This window comes from Lycium ferocissimum, chromosome 7 (genome assembly GCF_029784015.1).
Source record: "Lycium ferocissimum isolate CSIRO_LF1 chromosome 7, AGI_CSIRO_Lferr_CH_V1, whole genome shotgun sequence".
NCBI classification, from domain to species: Eukaryota; Viridiplantae; Streptophyta; class Magnoliopsida; order Solanales; family Solanaceae; genus Lycium; species Lycium ferocissimum.
The window spans coordinates 67,016,552-67,040,751 of record NC_081348.1 but is presented as its reverse complement, the minus strand read 5'-3'; the positions used below and the strand labels follow the sequence as shown (position 1 = coordinate 67,040,751).

Here is a 24,200-nt window from a genome sequence, read left to right as displayed (position 1 = left end):
GAGACTTGGTACAGTTGGGCTTAGATGCTATAACATAGGTGATGACTTGTTGTGATACTATTGTGATGTACTGGTTCAGATTGATTATGCTGAGACTTGGCACAATTGGGTTTAAATGCTATAACATAGGAGATGGCTTGTTTTGTGGATATAGATTCGTGTTGACTCGTAATTGTTGGTTTATGTGTTTATCTTGCTTTGTTGTCTTTACATACATTAGCTAGTCTTAGTCTGCCTATGATACCTACCAGTACTTGTTGTTTGTCTTGACTTGTACTTCCGCATTCTTTTATGAATGCAGAGTGCAGTGAGATCGACTTCTTTCCTCGCGCATCGATATTCGGATGGGCCGATTCGAGCCCCCGGGGTCAGCATGAGGACGTTCGCGGCCCGATGACTCTTTTTATCATTATGTCTTTATTTCTATTCTAAGACATGATCTTTGAGACTACTTATGTATTATTATGATTCAGACTTGTAGTATTTAGTTAGATGCTCTTGTATGACGGACCGGATCTTGGGGGCGGATTTCATTTACTTCCGCATTTTCTTATTTATATTATGTTTGTGAGACTTTCGCTATTTTACTTCTTTCGCTATTTTCTATTATTTGTGAATGTTGAGTTAAGGGTTCGCCTACCGAGGTGGGAAAGGGACGTGCCCGCACGACTTAGTGAAATTGGGCCGTGACATCCCGTTGTGCAAGAACAAGGGAGATATCCAAAATTGCAATAACCATAGGGGTATCAAGCTGCCAAGCCATACGATGAAAGTTTGCGAGAGAGTGGTGGAAGTGAGGATGGGGAGGGATATGTCTATTTTCAAGAACCAGTTCAGATTCGAGCGAAACGATCGACCACAGAAGCCATTCACCCACTGAGGAGGTTAGTGGAGCAGTACTAAAAAGGGAAGAGTGACTTGCATATAGTGTACGTTGACTAAGAAAAGGCATAAGAAATAAAGTCCCGAGGGAGGTTCTATGGAGATTTCTAAAAGCTACGGGTATTCCTGTAGCATACATTGGAGTGATTAAGGATATGTATGATGGAGTGGAAAACCAAATGGCAGACATGGGTAAGACTAGAAACACTTCCTAGTAGTGATGGGTCTACACCAGGGATCCGCTCTTAGCTTGTTTTCTTCTGCCTTGGCGATGGACGCACTGACGCATCACATTCAAGGGAAGGTACCATGGTGCATGTTATTTGCAGATAACATAGTACTAATTGATGACGAAGCTAGAGGTTTAGAGATAGACCTTGGAGGCTAAAGGTTTCAGGTTGAGCAGGATTAAGACATAGTACTTGGAGTGCAAGTTCAGTGACACGATTTATGAAGCGGACGAGCATGTGAGGCTTGATACTCAAGTCATCCCCACGAGAGAAAATTTCAAGTACATGAGATCAGTTATTGAAGGAAATGAAGAGATTGACGATGATGTCACACATCATATTGGAGCAGGATGGATGAGATGAAGGCTCGCTTCCGGCATTTTGTGTGATAAAAATGTGCCGTCAAGACTTAAAGGAAAGTTCTACAGAGTGGTGGTTAGATCGACTATGCTGTATGAGGCAAAGTGTTGGCCAGTTAAGAAAACTAATGTCCAGAAGATGCACGTTGTAGAAATGAGGATGCTGAGATGGATGTGTTGTCACGACCCAACCAGCGGGCAGCGCACGGCACCGAAGTTAGTACCAAGGCACCATTCATCATGCTATCTATCATGCTCAACCTGGACATACATCATTTCCAACATAAGACTTATCATGAGACAATCTCCAAATATCTCCCAAAACATGTGTATGTACGTAAGGTCACGAGGCTACAAAGATGATGTACTGAATATACAATGAAGAAGTCACATAGCATCTACAACCCACACATAAGTATCTACGAGCCTCTAATCTGGAATACTGAAATCACAAGGGCGGGACAGGACCCCGCCATGCCCCAATATGTACCCAAAAGAATGTACCAATAGGCTACACCTCTCGAGTAGTGGGGTGCTCACCGTAACCGCTCGAGTAAGCTCTGAGGCCACCGTGGTCGTCTCCCCGTTACTGTGGGCATGAACACAACGTCCATAAAGAAAAGGACGTCGGCACGAACAAGGTGCGAGTATGTAAGGCATGTATGTCAACACAATAAAGGAATGAGGGTACATAAAGTGAAGGGGTAACCTGCAACTGATTGCCTCTTAAGGCGGATTCATGTATGCTAACTTTCATAATAAATAACATCATGTCATGTATACATATATAAACTGCCCGTCCATATAGGTACGGTGTGATCATCACTAGCCCGTGTACGGGCCTCAGGTAATACGGTAACCATCTCGTGCCGCCTACTAGTGGTGATCGGCAAACGCCAACTGTAGACACGGTGTATTATCATCATAGCCACCCACTACGCTCATCGTAGTGGTGTCTGCCCGACCAATTAGGCACGGTGTATCATCACTACCATGTACATAACATAAAGCATACATGAGAGTTCAAGTAAAAGCCATAACTCTATCGGAGTGAAGTAAGGTCGGTGACCTCCGGTTACATTATGGGATAATCATCATCGCTATGTCTCACCTTGAAGGAACTAATATCATGAGGTGAGTTAACAACAAAAAATAACACCAACGAAAACATAAAGATAGGATTGTCAAGCTCATAATAGCATCATGATCATCACCATTATCATGGAACATATCTCATCTCTATCTCATAAGAAACTCTTAAGAATCATGAACTTTCAACTTTTGGGATGTAAGAAGGTCATGGAATATAGAGAAGATAGAAATATAGGAGTCATGCCTTTACGAAAAACAGGGACTAGCCTTACATACCTTTATGCCTCTTTAACGACTAGGCGTTCTCCTTCCAAGCTCACAACTCTACATTCAAGAGAATTCTTACTACATTAGATCATTAGAAACATGCTTAAGCTAAGCTAAGGTGACTAAGGGCTAACAAAAATTGGGCAGCATTTCCTTTGTTTCGATAACTTCTCCATATAATATAACAACTCCCAAACATCAATAGCAACACTTATAATATCATAATCAATAGATTTCTCAAGTTAAATATTGTTCACTTCTCAAATTCACTTTCAACCCATCCATAACTATGAGTACAATACAACACTATTATCGTTCTTCATATAATACTTCTTCAACGTTACTAACATCATTCATAACGATCTCATACTAAGAATCATGACTCAAATTAATTTACTACTCAAAGTGCCATTATTTCCATATTTGAGCTCATACTTTACATTCTTCTACAATCCAAGTCTTTCAACCACTCAATACCTTTAATAACATGAAATAAGTGTAAAACTCACCTTTGATTATGTAGGAATGGTCTTTGGATAAAGATACTACACTTGAGAAAACCCCAACTTCAACTCCAAAGGAAACCTTGACTTGTATCAACCCTAGTGAGTATCCACACACTTGATTCTTGGTGGTTAATCTTTGCTTTCTCTTGGATATGTGTTGGTATGGTATATGGAATATTCTAGAGCTCTCTCGAAGTGTGGAGAATGAGTGAAATGAGAAATAAGAACTTGGGGTCTTTTTTTTATAAAATTTAAAAGCTGCCCGTCGGGTATTATACGGACACTTATACGGTCTGTATAACTTATACGGTCCGTCTAAGTGAGGTATAATACTTCCAGTGGAAGACCCTTCTCTGGACAGGTTATACAGTCCCTTATAAGTTATACGGATCGTATAAGTGGCCGTATAACTCACTTTTTTTTTTCTTCTGGAATTGTACTCGTTGATTCGTTTGACTTCCAATCCTCGTGGAACCTTCTTGACACTTGTATAATACTTCATCAACCATATAAGGAGCCTTATAACCTTTCCTTAAGACATAACTAAATAATCCCTAACACGATAGTTCACGAAACCTTTCCAAAACGCGACTTATACTTCACTTTTCCTTGATGAACTTTCTTTTCTTGCCTCAAATGTCTTTGGAATCTTAATTAGAATATTTAAGTATCCCTTCTTCCTTGTAGGGACATCATATACACCTTAACTTACATTAGTCTATTCACCGCACAACAACCCGTAATTCTGAGATGTAACATATGTGGGCATACCAGGATAGATAAGATTAGGAATAAAGTGATTCGAGATAAGATGGAAGTGGCCCCCCGATGGTGGATAAGTTGCGAATGGAGGTTGAGACGGTTTGGACATGTGCAGAGGAGATGCAGATATTCGAGTGAGAAAGCATGAGAGGTTGGCTGCGGTGGGCCTAAGGAGAGGGAGAGGTAGGCCAAAGAAGTCTTAGGGGGAGGTGATTAGGCAGGATATGGCACAACTTTAGCTTACCGAGGACATGATCCTTGATAGGAAGGTGTGGAAGTCGAGTATCAGGGTAGAGGGTTAGTAGGTTGCCGCGCTGATGTCTTTTCCATACCAGGAGTATTAGCAGATTTTTATGTATACTTATTCTTAGATCTCTAGTGCTACATGCTTGTTTCTTGCATTTCGTTTATCTTATTGTCTTCTTGTTGTTACTGCATTTTATTATTGCTGCTTCTCATCTTTCCTTGAGCAGAAGGTTTATCAGAAACAACATCTCTACCTTTACAAGGGGTAAGATCTGCGCACACTCTCCTCCCGCATCCCATTTGGTGGGATTATAATGGATATGTTGTTGCTGTTGTTATTGATTTTTGTGGGGAAACAATCTTGTTTTTTCTGCTGTAAATTATAGATTTTATGTTGAAAACCAGATTACTATTTTGAATTCATGCCCGCTGGTTGATTTTTTCGAAAATCGATTGTTATGGGTTTATTGAATGGTAGTGGGTGATTGTTCTATTAAGAAGTATTGAAAAATTAATGAAGATGGAGATGGAAGGTTCATTGAGTTTTGGAGTTTTGGCGGAGAAGGAAACACCATTCAGTTATACTATACAAACTAATCTGATTGTAAAATTTAACTCTATTTAGAGTTTGAGGCTAGCGCAGCCCAGTGCACTAAATTCCCGCTATGCGCGGAGTTTCGGGAAGGACCGGACCACAAAAGTATATTGTACACAGTCTTATCCTGCACTTTTGAAAGAGGATGTTTCCACAGCTCAAGCCCGTGTTGGTCACATGACAACAACTTTACCGGTCACACCACTCCCCTTTATTAGAGAATATATAGCAATAGGCAGGAGCGGAGCTAGGTAGGCTCCAGGGGTCCGAACCCCCTCGGTGAAAAATTACAGTGTATATACAAGATTAAAATTATTTTTTTTATGCATATATAGTAGATGTTGAACCCCCTTGACTTCTTCATGTATTTACTTCTTCATATCTTTGAATACTTAGGTGAAAATTAAGGCTTTCCATACGTAATGATAAGCCGACCATTTGTGTTCTCCCCATCTTTTTTTATTTTCTATAACTTTACTCACATGATTTTAAAGTTTATAAATCTCAAAGTATGAAAAGTTCTTTTCTGATTGCAGAAAAAAGAGATAGAAGTACCATTAAATCGTGGGATTGATTTTTTTCTAATAATAAAAAAATAAACTATACTAATTTAATTTTGATTATAACCAAAATTAGAACTAATTTAATTTTGATTATAACCAAAATTAGACTCAAACTAACCTATGAATACCCCTTCGCAGCCATCAAAGAAACAAATTGGCTTGGCGGGAAAATCCACCAGTTTCCTACCATCTCTTCTCAACTGAACAAAAAGGGGTATTATGGACAAATATTTGGTTCCTTCAGATCCTTCTCCCATAAACCCCAAACCCACTAAGAGGTAACTTTTTTCCTTACTTTTTTTTTTTTTTTTTTTTACAGTGGTGAAACTTCTAATATAGAAAAAGGTAAATAATTTAATTTACTTGATTTTAGGTCGCAATGGAAGAGAAGTCTATTGGAATTGCATGGAAGATTTGATCAGAAGTATCAGCATGATGTTTATGGGTTACTCATGCAATCTTATTCTGAGGTAAATTATGCATTTATATACATTTTTTTTTTCAATTTTTACTACTCCCTCCGTCCAATTTAAGCGTCTTACTTTTTTTTTTTTGGTCTGTCCCAAAAAGATAAGTTGACATTTCAAATATACTACATGTCAAGTTTAACCATAAGATTCAAAGTACATTACACAGAGGGGCGAATTTATAGCCTTGTTAATGGGGCATGTGAGATATGATCTAATATATCTGCTGACGCTCATCCTCTCAAAAGGCTAAATGGTGCACTTAGTTGAATGCTGAGTTATTTACCTGCTGAAACAGGGATCAATTTCCCCTTAATACTTTCTTTTTTCTCCTTTTTCGTGGTGCACCCATGTTATAGAAATCATAGATTCGCCTCTGATTACACACATCGTCAAACTAAGACACTTAAATTAGAAAAGAGGGAGTATAATATTTTGTTGCTCAATTGTGTTGAAACTTTCCTTTTGGTTGTTTTCTTTCTTTGTATTTGAAGGTTATGGCATTACCTCATACTTATCACATCAATGGAGTGCCTTGTCCAACACATGTACTGCTAATCTATGCTTTTTTTTTTTTTAATTCGGGTTTCCAACTTTTTTGCTAGATTGTTGGTAAATTTATCATCACATTTATTTTTTGAGATCAAATTTTTCTTGTAGCAACTAAGGTTCCGTTTGGCCGTGGATAATTTTCACTTTTTCCTGGAATTTCACTTTGGAATCATGTTTGGACATAGAATTGTTACAATTTTCCAGAATCCGAAAAACTCCAAATACCTTTTTTTTTTCAAAATTTTCACTCCGAATCACTCACAAAAGATCAACATTTTCCAAGTTGTATTCATGTCCAAACACAACTCCTATTTCCGAAATATCATTTTTCAGCTTTTTTCCAAATACTACTTTTTTTTCAAATTTCACATTTTTCTTTTCATGTCCAAGCACCCACTAAATTTCGTTAGTTTGGATTAGGAAATTTCGACTTTACTGCTTTACATCAATATCCTTGATTGTGAAGGGAAATTTTGCATCATAGTAGCAATTTAGATTTGATGCTTTTTTATTTGTTTGTTATAAATCTTTAATTTGTTCTTCCTCATTTATTCTTTTTTGAGGTTCCAGGTGAACTGGTTTCTTGGTGGTGTTGAAAATCCGTTCGGCGGGTACTGTCTTCTTTTAATTTGTTTCCATTTATTTGGTTGTTGACTGGAAGCAATTGAATTATTATTTGTGTTCTTGTCGATGGCTCCTCTCTTGATTTCATGTCCTTCTATCTCCAGAGATGGTATCTCAGCTTTGGAATTCGATAAAAAGGTAACTGCTGGATTACTAATCTCGAGAACTTGATCTGAAGCATTGCTATTTATTTCTTTATCAAGTTAGTTGTCTTCTTCCTATTTTCCTTGTGATAGTCATTGCGATGCAGTTGTCCACATTATATGAAATATAAAGTCAGTTCCAGGCAAAGGACTACTATTGGAGGATTGAGGCCATGAGCAGATCGTTGGATGTGCAGATGCTTCATTGAGGAGGATCATCTTCTGATAGACGTTCTACATCTGGATATTGTGTTTTAGTAGGAGGTAATTTGGTTTGTTGGAAGAGAAAGAAATATGTAGAGGTAGGGCGAAGAAGAACTGTGGGGAGATGATTAGACAGGACATGACCCATCTTCAGCTTACTGAGGACATGACCATAGATAGGATGGTATGGAGGTCGAGGATTAAGGTAGAAGGATAGTAGGTAGCCAAGTGTTTTCATACTCTTATGTGGGAGAGGGGAGCTAGTCTCCTATACCCATCTTATCCTTGTTCAGTAGTATTACTTAGTATTCTCATAATATCATATTCTTCATTTATTACTACTACTGTTGCTTTATTTTTTTACTGTTGTTATTTTTCTTTCACTACTACTATTTTTCTTTCAGTACTACTTTTATTACGTCTTTTGAGCCGAGGATCTATCGGAAACAACCTCTTTACCCCACAATGCTAGGGTAAGGTCTGCATACATCTTACCCTCCACAAACACCACTTGTAGGAATACACCGGGCGTGTTGTTGTTGTTACTGTTGGAAGAGAATGAACTATAGTGTGGTTGCTTGATTTAGTGCAGCAACAGTCAACAGAATATCGAGCAATAGCTAGCAATAGCTGTAACAACTTGTGAGCTAATTTGGATCAAACAGTTGCTCTAAGAATTGAAATTTGGAGAAATCAGTCAGATGAAACTTGTTTGTGATAATCAAGCTATAGAGAAAGGCTGGATTAGAGGCTTTGAAATTGAAAATGCTGAAGGTAAATCTATGGAGACATCACATATTTTGTATGCTGATGATACGTATTGTGTTGGGCAAATCGTGAGAAAATGTTGCATCTGAGAGTGGTTCTGTTGGCTTTTGAAGCTGTGACAGGTTTGAGGATCAATCTGGCTAAAAGTTTTTTATTTTTCCTTAAATGGTTGTGTCTACTGATATTTTGGGTTGTAAGATTGAGAAGTTTCCTACTACCTTACTTGGGATTACTATCAGGGGCTAGGTTTAAAGACAAACATATTTGGCAAAGAGTTCTTGACAAGTGTGGAAAAAGCTTTACTCTCTGGAGGCAACAATACCATTCTTTTGGAGGAAGGCTAGCTCTGGTTAATTGTCAGTCTCTATCAAATAACAAACAAACCGAACAAGTTTTTGGGACAATTTTCTGGTTTATTTAGAAACAAAAGCAAAATTGCGATTACAACTAATAACTGAATTGGAAAATTAATAAACTGATAAATGGAGCTTGATTTAACAATGGAGCTTGATTTAATAAGCTTCCATGGCTGAATTCAGATGTGTAACAAGCAAGAAAGAAATTGGATGAGAAGAGAAAAGGAGATGGGAAATCAGAATTGAGAGGAGAGAATTGGGAAATACCCGTAATGTTCAATGATGATTGGCCAGACGCGTTTGTTGAGCTTATAACAAACTGTCCAGCTGGCACGATTTGGTCCATTGGCTCTCATTGATTGAGGTTCAATCTCCCCCGCTGGATTGCGATCAGTTATTCGTGTCCTCTCCTCAGCTTCCGATCCCCACAGCTACATTTCTTTTATACTATAATTATACATTTCTTTTATACTATAATTATACTTATAATTCTATAGGGCATGACATACCCTTCCTGTACAAATAATCCTCGTCCTCAAGGATTAGCATCGAATTCTGGGAACTAGGATTTGATGAAATCATAATCCTCCCATGTAGCATCTTCAGGAGGCAAATTAGACCATTGAATGAGTACCTTAACAGCAACAATATTGCCTCTTCTCACAAGCTATCTTTGTAACATAGCAACTGGCTTCACTAGAAATTGGCCTTCTGTACTGGTCATAGGCAGAACTGATTGAACAACCGCTCTAGTGCCAATCTTTTCCTTTAATAATGAAACATGAAAAACATGATGGACCTTGGAAGTTGGGGGGGGGGGGGTGTAACAACAACTTATAAGCAACTGATCGCACCCTATTTAGGACCTGATATGGGCCATAGTATTTGGAGCTAAGTTTCAAGTTCTTCATGAGAGCAATGGAAGTTTGTCTACAGGGTTGAAGTCTCAAGTACACCATGTCACCCACTTGAAACTCTCTTTCTGTTCTCTTGGGATGAGCTTACAATTTCATCCTTTCCTGATGATTGGCCAGACGGGTTTGTTGAGCTTATAACAAACTGCCTAGCTGGCACAATCTGGCTCATTGGCTCTCATTAATTGAGATTCAATCTCCACCGTTGGATTTCTCCAGGGCATGACATTAATAGTGAGTTAGATGGTATTACAACATACCTGATGTTCTTGCTACTATTCCTGCCAATATAGAGAAGAAGATTGACAAGATAAGGATATATTTTTGTGGAAGGACGGTGCTGAGAACAAGACGTTTCATTTGGTTTAGTAGAACACAATAATAAGACACAATGAAGAGGGGGGCGTAAGAGTTAGGAATGTAAAACTTCATAACCAAAGTTTGCTATGCAAATGGTTACAGAGAGTCAATGTTGGCAAGGTAGCCCCTTGGAAATCTGTGGTGGAGATCAAATATGGAAGAGAAGGGTTTTGGGCTCCTAAGGCTGTGAATACACCTTAAGGAGTAGCTGTGTGGGAACAGATAGTTCCTGAGGAGAATTCTGCAAGAGTGTCAGCATTGTAGTTGGTAATGTGCAGAGAGTTAGGATGTGGAAGGACAACCAGATGGTACTAGACTGCTAAAAGAGCAATTTCTTTGCCTTTACAGTGCAGTGAATAACACGGACATGCCTTTGCAAAAAATGCATTCAGTGAAGATAAATCAGGGGAGGCAAGATGTATTGCGCTGAAATCCAAGTAAGAAAGGAGCTTTTTTGTCAACTCTTACTACACAGAATTCATTAAGCAAGACACTGAATTCAGATCTATGTGCCTTGGAGGCTGATTTGGAAGACCTTTGCACCAACTAAAAAGGCTTGTTTTGGTTGGATGGCGGTCCTGATGCATGCTTGACACAGCAGAATTTGAGGAAACAACGCTTTAAACTTTGTAACAGATGCTATCTATGTGAATGCTCTTGTGAATCAGTTGATCATCTTCTGCTGCACTGTAATTACACCTGGCAGATTTCGACCGGGGTTATGGAAATTCTTTGGTGTGCAATGTGCTATTCGTGGAAATTTCAGAAGTCTGTTAGGATGCTGGAAGTCTATTCGTTCAGCAGGGAAATTTCAGAAGATCTGGTTGACCATTCCGTTATGCATAGCATGGACAAACTGGAAGGAGAGAATAGGAGATGTTTTGATGGCAAAAAGGAGCAAGTCAAGTAGTGAATTATAGATGCACCCAAAATATGTATTACTGGAAGAATGGAAACTCTGTTTTTAATTTTCAGGTTATGCTAAACTTGTTAAATTTTATAGGGATTTAATGTGATCAAGTCTAGGCCTTTGTATTTTGCTGCAGTACCTCCTTCGATGCTGCTAATTAGTAAAACTTTACCTTATCCAAAAAAAAATGAACTTATCATTTACACTTGGTTCAGGATTACCTTATTCCTTTCCCACCGGTCCCTTCTCTTAGTTTAAGTTTCTCGATCTGTTCTTCAATTCTTCATATTTTATTGCATCTTCTTTTTTGGCAGGGCATATATCTAGCATCAGTGACTAAATCAGGTTGCTTAACTGTGCATGACTACGAGAGTCTCTGTTGTAATGGTAAGGGGTATAAGTTTCGTCATCATGTGTATTTTTTCCTAAATTTATGTTCCCTTGAATTTGTTGTATAATCTGATTATATTAAATGGAATTGAGTGAACAATCATTTAGTATGATAAGTCTGTACTCTGTTGGAATTGTCTATGTCTTACCAAGTTGGGCCTTATTACGCTGGCTAATTGTTGTGGTATAAGGTATAAACATGCAGTTACATTAAAGTGTGAGATTAAAATTGGTTAAACTGATAAAACATTTAACCAACGATTTTAGAGATGAAATTTCATGTGTGAATTTAGTAACTCTGGAGTATCCAGGTTAATTATGAATAACAATTTTTTGGGTGATGTTGTGCTAGAGATATTTGACCCTTTCTTTATTGTAACTTTGGCAGATAGCTATACCTAGTTAATAAAGTTAGTTTGCCTTTTAAATAGGATAAAGGGGTGATAGAGAAGGCAATATAAGTGTTTAACATGATCTCATTCTCTGTCTTTTTGGATCCTGCAAGCAAGAGAGAATTTTTAGACTGTCTATAAATTATAAGACTCGATAATTTGTATGCGTTTGTGTCTGCACTGAAGTCTTGGACATATTCTGCTGTTGAGATACACCATTTTCCTGTTAAAAGTTTTTGTAGGACACGAAAGTCAATAGGAAGAAATATAATTTCCCTTGCAACTATCCACGAGATAATACTTTTCAATTGCTATCAAATTCTTAAAATTATACTCATCTTCTAATAATAACTAAAACCACAGATTGGCCTTTCTTATAAAATCGTTCTTATTTACATAAGCATGTTACCATGGGGTAGGTATTCCTACTAAAACTTACTTGACTCCGGAATTCCATCTATGGGAAGATCTTTTGAAACTTAACTCAGCCTCAGCCATCTAGAGTTGGCTAATGAAACAGGACTAATCTTTTTCCCTAATCAACCTGCCTTCCGTGATATCATCTTGGACTATTGAAAGACCAAACTAGACTAGTCCTACACGCTTTGCCTTTTGATGTAGTTTATTGTTGAGCTACTTCTTATACAATGTTGTGGAATTTGAAAATTTCATGTAGGTTCAAAAGAAGATGAAACAAAGCAGTTGCTGCACATTTCTACTGGTCAACAACTTGATGTTGTCCGATGGAATGTTTCCAACCAAAATGAGGTTTGAACACTTCCCCACTGCAAGATCTTATGCAATGAAAATAAATTAGTCTTTCTATATTATGATAACTTAAATATCATGATTTGAAGTCTTCATGTAAGTTGATAAGAGTATAGGCAAATCTGGTGAAGTTGTTGAAGGACTAGTGCATTAATTAGAAAATGAGAAAATAGCACAAACTCGAGTAGCAGTGGATGAGTTACCAAGATTCTTGGTAGGAAGCTAAGCACAGAATAAGTCATTATAAAACATAAAAGAAAGACAACCCAAAGCTAAACAGGACACCCCAAATTATATTTCCTTAGGCCTTTTGTAAAACAAGGCTAAACTTCAACGGATGTCCTTTATTTAAGTCTATGCTACATGAACTGTTAGTTTTCTTGGATGTAAGTTGAACGACCATGATGTGGTTATAGGTACTTCATACGGATCTTAAACAACACCAAAAACTTGCTAAAAGATGAAGATACTTTTGTTAGATTCATCCAACCGATGTGATAATTACAACCTAGTCCATGTAATGTAAATCTAGAGTAAAAGCTCGTTGAAGGCTGTTGCTGACCTCTAGAAATAAGAATGCCTAAGACTTTAAAGATACAAAATGATATTTAGGGCTCATTTGCTTTTATTAAGATTAAGACGTTTGAATCTGAATGCACATATGAATATTAGGTGTTGTAATAAGATCTAAATACTAAATAATTAAGACTGTTTGTTTTCTCAATATCTGAATATATAAAGCTTGTCTTTATTTAAATTAATAAATACAACAACATACCCAGTGAAATCCCACAAGTGGGGTCTGGGTATGGTAGAGTGGACACAGACCTTAACCTTACCCTAGGGGGTCGAGAGGTTGTTTCTGATAGACCCTCGGCTCAGAAAATTTATAAATATAATATTTGAAAATTTATAAATATAATATTTAAATAAAATACTAAATTAATCTAATACTACATCAATAAAATATTTATCAAAAATTATATGGCAGTTGGTGGTGGTGATGGATAATGCTGGTGGTGATGGATAATGCTGGTGGTTGTGGGTGCCGATTGGAGATTGTGTTGGGCAATGATAGTGGTTGTGGGTAGTGGCTAGTAGTGATGGTGGGTGGTGGCTGACAGTATTGATCAACAGTGATTGTTGATAGTGCTAGTTGGTGGTGGCAGCTAATAATTGTGATGGACGATAGTGATAGCTAACGGTGGTGGTGAATGATGACGGTGGTTGCTGATATATAGTGGTAGTGATTGTCAGTAGTGATTGGTGGCTGTGATGGTGGTTTGTGGTGATGATTATAAATGGTGGCTAACAATGGTGACGACTGACTGTGGTGATTGGGGGCTGCGATGGTTGTGGTTGAGGATGGTGGTTGTGGATGGTGGTAGTTAATAATGACTGACAACAACGTAGCGGTGAAAGTTGATGGAATAGTGGTGAACTGCCATCTTTGTAGAAATCCTTGAGTATACATCTTAATGATAGTAAGACTTTGTTATAGATCATAATCATTCATATCTATTTAGACCCATTAAGTGGTTGTAAAATTAAAAAAATAAACCCACTTAATGATTAAGATCTGGGTGATTAAGATTCAGATAAAAAAAACAAACACACTTAATGACTAAGATTAGCATGATAAGATTAAGATTAAGACTTTCATTATGTGCAAACAAATGAGGGCTTAGTTTCAACTGATCAGTTTTGTCCAGCTTTGCACCACATAAATTTTTTGTAGCTGATAGGAAACTTTCCCTTTAAGGTCTGGTTCTCTCCTCTCGAAATTGATTAGTTTTCATCTTGTTCTATCTGGAATGTATGACTTTTAGTTGGACTTTAGAATTGACATGTCTTATTTTCTCAAAATCAGGTTGCTTGCACAGCTATGAAAAGTTCAGAAGTACGTATATTTGACATTGGTTATGTGTCTTCAGAACCTGTTGAAGTAAGTACCATCTCCTGTTTCACTTAAGTTTCAAATAATTACATTTTGCTTCATCAAAAAAACAATTACATTTTGTTCTTCTAGTGTATAGTTGCTTCATCTGTCGTAGTTATCTAAATTTTATCATCCATAGGGCCCAAAAGTGCAGATAAAGTAGTTAATTCTAAATGATTTGAAGCGAGTTGTTGTTCTTTTGCCTTATGTTATTATTTGCGCAGGTGTTAAGGAAAAGGCATACTATCTCCGTTCATGGGTATAATGCTCATAAAGGTTTCACTGATATAGCATTTTGTTCCCATGATGACTCAAGGTCAGCAAAACAACCTTTTTAGCAATGATTTCACTCTAGTTAATATGTTTCCGAAATAGCTAAGAACTTAAAATCATGATCACATGTCGTGTCGAAAAATCTTTTATAGCCCAATGCTGACAAGAGCTTGTTTGTAATGCTACAATTAGATACTGTTACTGAACAAGGCAATAGCGTATTTTCATGTGGTCTATTCCATAATGTGGGAGGTACATATACATAATGGACTCTAATGAAAGAAATCAAAAGAAAATTCCATGAATCCCTATAAGTGTACTAGCTATGTTATTATACTAAAGGGTGTCTAGATGCATTCTGTAACACCCCTCAAGCTGAAGCATAGATATTGATCATGCCCAACTGGTGTTATCAAAAGCGAAAAGCGCAAAAAAAGCTCTAAGGTCGGCTGGGGCTTTAAGCGCAAAGCGCAAATAAAGCGTGGGCTTTAATAAAAAAAGCGCAATGCTGCAAAAGTACGGATATATATATGTTTAGTCCAAGACTAATAATATTAAGCATGAATGACAAATATATTGACAAAGAAACTGTAAAAACATTACGATGTAGTGACATATCAATTATCTAGTGTCACCTCTTCAAAAGAGGCATTGCAAGGAAAAGTATGTCTTAGAGCTTTGATGATGACACTGAAGCGCACATAAAGCGAGGCAAAGCGCTCAACATGTTTTGAGCCTCGCTTCAGGGCTGAAGCGCGCCTTTGACAACATTGTGCCCAACTTGTTACAAAGATAATTAACTCGAGTAACATTCAACGACTTTGTGAACAAATCAACTAGTTCTCCTGTCTTCACGTATTAAGTGGAAATCAAGTTATCCTGAATCTTCTCACGAATAAAATGATAGTTGTTGAAGTGTCCCAAATCATGCCCAAACCATCTCAGCCTCGCTTCTCGCATCTTGTCCTCCGCCGATGCCACTCCCACCTTGTCTCGGATATCTTCATTCCTAATTTTATCCCTCCTAGTGTGCCCACACATCCGCCGTTAAAAGATTCGTATTTCCGCGACTTTCATCTTCTGAACGTGAAATTTCTTGACTGGCCAACACTCCGCCCCGTACAATAAAATCAGTCTAACCACCACTTTGTAGAACTTGCCTTTAAGTTTTGGTGGCACTAACTTGCCTTTAAGTTTTGGTGGCACTTTCTTATCACACAGCACTCCGGAGGCGAGCCTCCATTTCATCCACCCTGCACCAATACGATGTGAAACATTGTCGTCGATATCCCCATCTCCCTATATAATAGACCCAAGATACTTGAAACTTTCTTTCTTTTGAATGGCCTGGGTACCAAGCCTCACTTTCTCGTCGACCTCGCGCGGTGCGAACTGCCGCACTCCAAGTATTCTGCCTTCGTCCTACTCAATTTAAATCCTTTAGACTCCAACGTGCGTCTCCCGCCCTCCGCCTTATCGTTAACTCCCGTTGCGAGTCTCGTCAATCGGGACTATGTCATCCGCGAACAACATACACCAAGGCACCTCACCTTGTATTTGTCGCGTCAATTCATCCATCACCAAGGCGAACAAACGGGCTAAGAGGCCGATCACGACGCAACCCCATCGAACGGGGGGAAGTTGTCTTCGAGTCTCCTCTGCACCGTCCTTACCCGGTCTTAGCTCCATCATACACGTCCTTTATCGCCTAACGTACACTGTATAGGTACACCTTTAGCCTCCAAGCATCTCCGTAGGACCTCTCTTGCACTTTGTCGTAGGCCTTTTCTAGGTCAACGAATACCATGCTGCAAGTCCCTCGTCCGCTCCTATCTTGCTCCACCAATCTCTTTACAATATGAATGGCTTCGCCAGTCGAGTGCCCTACATTTTAATCAAACTCGGTTCTCCGAAATAGATACACCTCTCCTCGCCCTCATTTCCACCATTCTTTCCCACACTTTCATAGTGTGACTTAGCGACTTCGATACCTTATATTGTTCCCGGCTTTGAATGTCTCCTTGTTCTTGTACACGAGAATCATTGTACCCACCTCCATTCTTCCAAGATCTTCGTTGTCTTGAAAATGACATTAAACAACTTGATCGGACCCTCCAAGCCTACCTCGCTCGCATTCTTCCAAAATTCCCCGGCAATCTCGTCGGAGTCGGTCGCTCTTCCCCGCGCATCCTACGAACAACTCCCTTAACCTCCTCAACCTTTATACTCCTACAATATCCAAAGTCGCGACGCCCATCGAGCTCCAAGTCTCCCAACACAATGTCTACGTCCCCTCTTCGTTCCAACGAGTTCATGAAAGTGATCGCCATCTCCGTCTAATGCGGGTTTCCTGTACCAACACTTGGCCATCCTCGTCCTTGACGCACTTCACTTGATCCAAGTCGCGTGCCTTCCTCTCTCTCGCCTGGCGAGCGAAATAGCTTCTTATCCCCACCTCTCGTCCTCTAGTTCCGCAGGTGTTCAAAGGCCGCCGTTTTAGCCGCCGAAACCGCCAACTTCGCCTCCTTTCTCGCCATCTTATACTTTTCCCCGTTCGTCCGCTTCTCTTCATCATCCTTGCTATCATCAACTTCACATACGCCCGCTTCTTTGCTTCTACCTTCCCGACTTCTCCATTCCAACACCAATCCCCTGGGGTGCCCGCACGGCGGCCTCGTGAGACCCCCAATACCTCTCAGTCGCTTCCCTAATGCAACTCGGCCGTCTATCCCACATATTGCTCGCATCCCCCCGCTATCCCACGCTCCCATAGCCATCAACTTCTCCCCCATCTCTAGGCACTAGACGGAGTCAAACTCCCCACCTAATCCTCGGTCGGTCATCCACGACCCTTCTTCTTCTTCCTTCTTATCTCCAAATCCATCACCAATAGTTTATGTTCGGGTCGTAAGATTCTCACTCGCTATGACCTACAGTCCTTACGGAGGCCTTTATCATCTTTTCTAAGAAGCAAAAAAGTCTGTTGCGTCGCGACCCACCAGCTACGGAAGGTTACTAAGTGCTCCTCCTTCTTCGGAAAACTCGAGTTGGCTACCACCAATCCAAAAGCTTTGCGAAATCCAGAGGTGAGACTCCTCCACCATTCCCCCGTCCCGAAGCCAAATCCTGCGTACGCACTCGTCATAACCCTCGAAACGGACCCAATGTGCCATTGAAATCTCCTCCTATGAATAACTTCTCGTGGGCGGTATACTTACCACCACTTCGTCCAAGTCCTCCCAGAAGCCGCCTTTTTACCTCCTTGTCCAAACCCAGCCATGGGTGGCGCGCACTAATAATGTTCAAGGTGAACCCTCCAACGACTAACTTAATCGCCATCATCACGTCATTGATCCTCCTAACCTCTACCACCTGATCTCTAAGCTCACTATCTACTAAGATCCCTACCCCATTCCTATACCTCGACTTGCCCGAGAACCAAAGCTTGTACCCGTCCACATCCTTAGCTTTAGGTCCTACCCATTTAGTCTCTTGGACGCAAGCTATATTAATCCTCCTCTTCTTAAGAATCTTAACTAACTCTATGGACTTTCCCAATAAAGTCCCAATATTCCAAGACCCTACTCTCAACTTGCTATTTTAGATTATAGCAATGGTTCAATTATAGAGTACAAAGTCAAATTATCAATAATGAATATACCAGTTAAGGTAATTAAATGTCCTCATGTTACTTACTTAAAGTCTGAATGCTGTATTTTTTTTTTTAAGTTTTTGGTGCGCAGTCGAATAATATTTCAATAATGTACAGGTTACAGTAATAGCATATCTTGAAATCACTTATATAAGGTCCAATTGCTTAATTATGTCACAACACTGTCCATTTCATCTCTTTATTAAGGGGTCAACTCTCATATTTGGGATTTTATACTAAGACCAATATCCAGAGCAGACAGATGATTTGGGTCAATATGCCTCATTATTGGTTTTTCCTGGAATGGGCTTGGAGGAAAAGATTAACTTAACTTTCAAGAGCCAATGCTAAAGCTAGGAAATAATAATGGAAAATCTTTATCAAGGCTTGAAGCGCTTTGGTTGTTCTAATTTACTTTAAAGTAAAGCTAAGTTTGGATAATAATAATTCTTGTGTTTATTTTACATAATTATTTCATAAGGTAAAAAAGGGTAGCCTGGTGCACAAAGCATCCTGCATTAACAGGGTCCCGGGAAGGGTCGCACCCGAAGGGGTGTGATGTAGACAGTCTACCCTAATGCAAGCATTAGGGGCTGCTTCCATAGCTCAAACCTGTGACCTATAGGTCACACGGAGACAACTTTACCGTTGTTCCAAGGCTCCCCTTCAATTTTTTCTTAAGGTACAACCTTAAATATATGTAACATGTAATTTATAGCTTATCTTTTCTGATTTTCAATATAATATTAAAGTATAATATTAGGTTTGTAGTTCCACAACTTCCATACTTTGTTCTAGGCCCTAATAAATAGTGATATGCTTGCTTCAACAGGTTACTTGCTTCTGATGTCTCTGGTGTTATAAATATATGGGATAGAAGAGTCAGGGGTCTTCCATGTCTTGAGCTAGCAACCAATTCTAGTAGTCCTCTTAACAGTGTCAAATTGAATGCAGATAATCAGGTTACAATTAAGATGGATTCTTTTTTTTTTTTTTGCTATCAATAACTTCCATTTGCAAATGTATAGCCTTGGCAAGTAATTCTTCTTTTCTTCTTCCCAAAGACTGTAGAGTTATCATTTTTTTTCTCTTCTCAAATAGTAGGTTATTTTTGGAGCTAGCAAGCAGGGAACTATTTACATGTGGGATATTCGTGGTGGAAGATCGTCTGCAGCTTTCCAGAATAACAGAGTGGTATTAATATTCTGCAAATATGTTTCGTTATGCTAGGTTTCCAAACATGATAGAGCATATAGGAAAATAGTTTGTTACTTTGTTGTCCATGCCAGATTTAATTAGTTGACTAATAAATTTCAAATGCTCCTGTGTTTTCTCTTCCATTGTAAGTTCTCATGTCCTTTGTATTTGTTGAGGGTTTGAACAGATGTAGTAAAATGTCTTCTTTCACAATTTTTATAATAAAAGATGTTACTAACTTTAGTCGATCAAAAGGGAAAAAAAGGACATTTGGTCGTTGATATCATGTGAACTATATTTACACCGTCAATAAGTAGAACATGAGAAAGTAAATGATTTTTGGTTCCCGATGACATTGGTAAAATTCTTAACGGTGTCTAATATAGAGCTTTTGTTTTTTCAGGTAAGTTATGTTCCTATAACAGCAGTTAAATTGGCATCTGAGCTAGAGAGAATTGATTCGTTGAAGGTATGTTAACTCGCAAGTCATGTTAGGTAGCCATTATCTTATTCTACAGTAATAACTATAGTGACATCATCTAGTCTCTCCAATTCCACAAATATATTGTAATTTATGGTTCTTCATGGTATACTTATTATCAAGCCAAGTTGGGCATTGGAGCTAGTATTTTGCACGTCTAAGTACAGATCTATTACAGATAATCCTAATAATCTATTTTTCAGATTTTCTTATCTATAGCTTTTCTCATAATTTACATACATTTTCTATTACTATCTTATTCAAGATATCACTATGCAGGCTCAGTCAAATATAGTTTCGAACGAAATACACTCCATTGATATAAATCCATCTTGCCAATATCAACTAGCATTTCATCTTGACGATGGTTGGTAAGTTGGAAAGTAAATGCACAGACATTTTATTATTTTATTTGTTGTATGTATTTGTACACCCAGTGTGCTGAATTACAGGTTGCTCATTGGATGTCTTTTCTCTGTTATTATTGGAATGCGTTCTATTGATGTCAGGTCATGCACATACTCCCTTTTGTTTAACAGAGAAGGTACTGGAATATATTTAGTAGACCTCTTGTAATGTAATGGTGGTGTCAATAAGATTATTACAAATTTGAGTTGGAGTAGGAAACTCACTGAGTGATAATCAAGGATTTTCACATGACCCATACACTTAGCATGCTTCCAAGGCTTTAACATTGCGTTTTTTCTGAATATTCCTGCATGAAAGTATCTGACTTATGACACATTAGATTCTGAAGGAAATAATATCTGGTATTTTCGTATTTTGTGAAAGAAGATATTAGCTCATAGCACAAGATATTCACATTCTAGGGCAATCTGTTATAGAGGGAATTTTTTTTAAAAAAGATTCCATTACCAGCTAGAGCTGAGCTCGCATGACATCTTTTAGCAAGTACCGACCCTTTACTTGGTCTTGTGGTTGTCACTTGTTAGAGCAGAAAAGCTTCCATCAAGTAAGATGCATTATAGCATGTATTACAGCTACAAATACTTGGCATTTCTTAGTTGAAACGGTTTAATTCAAGGATTGAATGCAATATATCTTCACGTCCTCTATGGTGTCCCAATAATCCTTGTAGACTACAGATGTGCCCTCTTAAGTTAAAAGCAATGCCTTGGATCTTTTTTCTTTCTTTCTTTAACTAATGGTTATTTGAAGTCAAATCAAAATAAACGAGTAAATTTCTGGAAAGCCAAATACTATAAAAGAAACAAACAAAAACGTATTGATGAACAATTTTATCAAACTTTGTTATCACTGTATAGGCTTAAAATGGTAAGATGTACATAATCAGCGATTCCTTATTTTGGGGGGGGGGGGGGGGGTGGGGGTGGGGGTGTTTCATTTTTGGTTTCTTACTGGGTCTAGTTATTGATTTTTATAAACTGGTGTTATTTCCATTTTTAGCTATTTTTCGGATAATATACAGCTTTATATTTACGTATGTTTGCAACCAAGAGTGTGGTCTAATTGTCAATGAAGTGGATGCATACTTTAAAGACTAGGGTTCAGATTCTAGCCGAGCTAAAAATACTACACCTTCCGTCCCAATTTATATGATACAGTTTGACTAGGCACGGAGTTTAGGACAGAAAGGAAGATTTTTGAAACTTGTAGTCTAAAACAAGACATAAATATTTGTGTGGCTCTAAATCATTTCATTAAAGGTAAAAGGGGAAGTCTTAAGTTAGATTATATCCTCATATAGAATTGTATCATTTTTTTAAGGACTGACTAAAATGGAAAGTGTGTCACATAAATTGAGACAGAGGGAGTTGGTGATTTCTCTCGCCTTGGAGGCCAGAGTGACCCAGTACATGTGTTGGTGTTAGAAGTAGGTGCACAGTTGAATAATCGAGGAGCAGACAAGATGATCTGGACACCACCATTATAAAAAAAAAAAAAAATTACGTATGTTTCAGGTGATCAATATTCATATATTAAGTCTCTGCTATAGAATTGTTAGCTGATTATATGCAAAAAAGATGGTGCGTGGTGACAACAACCATAACAATATACCCAGTATAGTCCCACAAATGGGTCTGGGGAGGGTGGGGTGTAACGCATACCTTACCCCTACCTTTGTGGGGTAGAGAGGTTATTTTTTATGGACCTTCGGCTCAAGAAAATCGTTTTTCAAAACATGGTTCTAAAGAATTGCAAAAGTAAAAACTATGATGAAATATTGAAGACAATAAGTAACAAAAACAACAACATACCCAGTGTAATTCCACAAGTGGGGTCTAGGGAGGGTGGAGTGTACACAGACCTTAACACTACCTCGTGAGGTAGAGAGACTGTTTTTGGAAGACCCTCTGCTCATGTGCAGCAAATCAAAACAGTTATGAAAAAGAAAATATGGCAATGAAGAAAACATGGCAACTAATAAGGAAAGCATTACAGAACATACCGAAAAAAAAAGTAACAACGAAACAATGTGATAGCAGGAATAAAATAAACATATATCAAATGGCAAAAAACTACCTGAATAGGGATAATACTACGACAAATATTGCCCTAGACTGCCACCACACCTATCCCACCTAAAAGCGAGACAACGCTCAACTACTTGCTAACCTTCTATCCTAATCCACGATCTCCACACCCTCCTATCTAAGGTCATGTTATCGGTAAGCTGAAGCTGTGCCATGTCCTGTCCTCTTCCCAATACTTCTTCGGCCTATCCCTACCCCTACCTCTCCTCATACCCACCATATCTAACCTATCACACCTCCTCACTGGTGCTTCTACGCTTCTCCTCTTCACATGCACAAACCACCTCAGCCTCGCTTCCCTTATCTTGTCCACCACGGAGGCCACTCTCACCTTGTCCCGAATATCCTCATTTGTAATCCTATTCCTCCCAGTATTCTCACACATCCACCTCAACATCCTCATTTCCGCAACTCGCATCTTTTGAACATGGGTGTTCTTGACTGGCCAACACTCCGCCCTACAACAAGGTCGGTCTAACCACTACTTTGTAGAACTTACCTTTAAGTTTTGTTGGTACCTTTTTATCACATAAGACGCTAGAGGCGAGCCTTCATTTCATCCACCCTGCACCAATACGATGTCTGACATCATCGTCGATCTTCCCATTTCCTTGGATTAAAGACCCAAGGTACTTAAAACTCTCTCTTGGGGATGGCCTGTGAATCAAGCCTCACTTGCACGCCTGCCTCATGCGATGCATCACTAAACTTGCACGCTAAAATATTCTGTTTTTGTCCTGCTCAACCTGAACCCTTTAGACTCCAGTGTTTGTCTCCAAACCTCCAATCAGTATTGATCTGCAGGTAACATACACCATGGCACTTTGCCTTGAATATTCCGCGTCAATTCATCCAACAACTAGGCAAAAAGAAATGGCCAAGACCCGAACCCTGGTGCAACCCCATCTCGACTGGGAAGCGCTCTGAGTACCCACTGTTCTTACCTGGGTCTTGGCTTAATTGCCCTAATGTATGCCACCGGTACACCTCTAGCCTCCCAGCATCTCCATAGGACCGCCATTGGGACTTTGTCATAGGCCTTTTCTAGGTCAATGAACACCATATGTTAGGCCCTCTTCCTCTCCCTATACTTCTTCACCAGTCTTCTTACAAGATTGATGGTTTCTGTCGTCGATCGCCCTGAGATGAATTCAAACTGGTTCTCGGAAATGAACACACCCCTTGTCACCCTCATATCCACCACCCTCTCTCACACTTTCATTGTGTGGCTAAGCAGCTTGATACCTCTATACTTGTTGAAGAAAAAAGTACTGACAATAAAAATATTAAAGATAACCAAGTAACAGAAACAACAGTAGTAAAAAAATTGGAGAATAAGATAATGCTAGTATTATAAAAATAATATTGGTAAGTGAATAGATAGGTGCTCCAGACTAGAACCTTGTTCTACCATTGGAAGAGAGAAAACACTTGACTACCTACTAACCGTCTGCCCTAATCCTTGACCTCCATGCTTTTCTATCTAGGGTCCTGTCCTCGGTGAGTTGAAGATGTGTCACTACCTCTACCTCTTCTCAAACCTATCACCAATCAACCTCTTGCACCTCCTTATTGGGGCACCTGTCCTCCTCCTCTTTACATGCCCGAACCATCTCAGCCTCTCTTCCCACTTCTTGTCTACCATGGAGGTTACTCCCACCTTACCCCGTATAGCTTTGTTCCTAATGTTGTCTCTTTTAGTATGCCTTCACATCCATTTAAGCATCCTCATTTCTGTTACCTTCATCTTCTAAACGTGCGAGTTCTTGACTGGCCAACACTCCACCCTGTA

The 24,200-nt window shown here is 38.9% G+C and overlaps 1 protein-coding gene across 4 annotated transcripts in view; it reads left to right on the top strand.

Annotated features, from left to right (window-relative positions):
• The first annotated feature begins 5,602 nt into the window (after positions 1 to 5,602).
• Positions 5,603 to 24,200, top strand: part of LOC132061837 (uncharacterized) — a 29,564-nt gene continuing 10,966 nt past the window's right edge. Inside the window, exons 1-13 of one of the 4 annotated variants that reach the window (XM_059454494.1) lie at positions 5,603 to 5,780; positions 5,876 to 5,972; positions 6,464 to 6,517; positions 7,092 to 7,132; positions 7,250 to 7,283; positions 11,115 to 11,187; positions 12,259 to 12,350; positions 14,221 to 14,295; positions 14,514 to 14,605; positions 19,047 to 19,176; positions 19,319 to 19,408; positions 19,815 to 19,880; positions 20,172 to 20,263. In XM_059454494.1, the coding sequence (XP_059310477.1) occupies positions 5,722 to 5,780; positions 5,876 to 5,972; positions 6,464 to 6,517; positions 7,092 to 7,132; positions 7,250 to 7,283; positions 11,115 to 11,187; positions 12,259 to 12,350; positions 14,221 to 14,295; positions 14,514 to 14,605; positions 19,047 to 19,176; positions 19,319 to 19,408; positions 19,815 to 19,880; positions 20,172 to 20,263 (995 nt within the window). In that variant the 5' untranslated portion in view covers positions 5,603 to 5,721. The remainder of the gene's footprint in view (positions 5,781 to 5,875; positions 5,973 to 6,463; positions 6,518 to 7,091; positions 7,133 to 7,249; positions 7,284 to 11,114; positions 11,188 to 12,258; positions 12,351 to 14,220; positions 14,296 to 14,513; positions 14,606 to 19,046; positions 19,177 to 19,318; positions 19,409 to 19,814; positions 19,881 to 20,171; positions 20,264 to 24,200) is intronic. The other 3 variants (XM_059454497.1, XM_059454495.1, XM_059454496.1) reach the window with 3 other exon arrangements.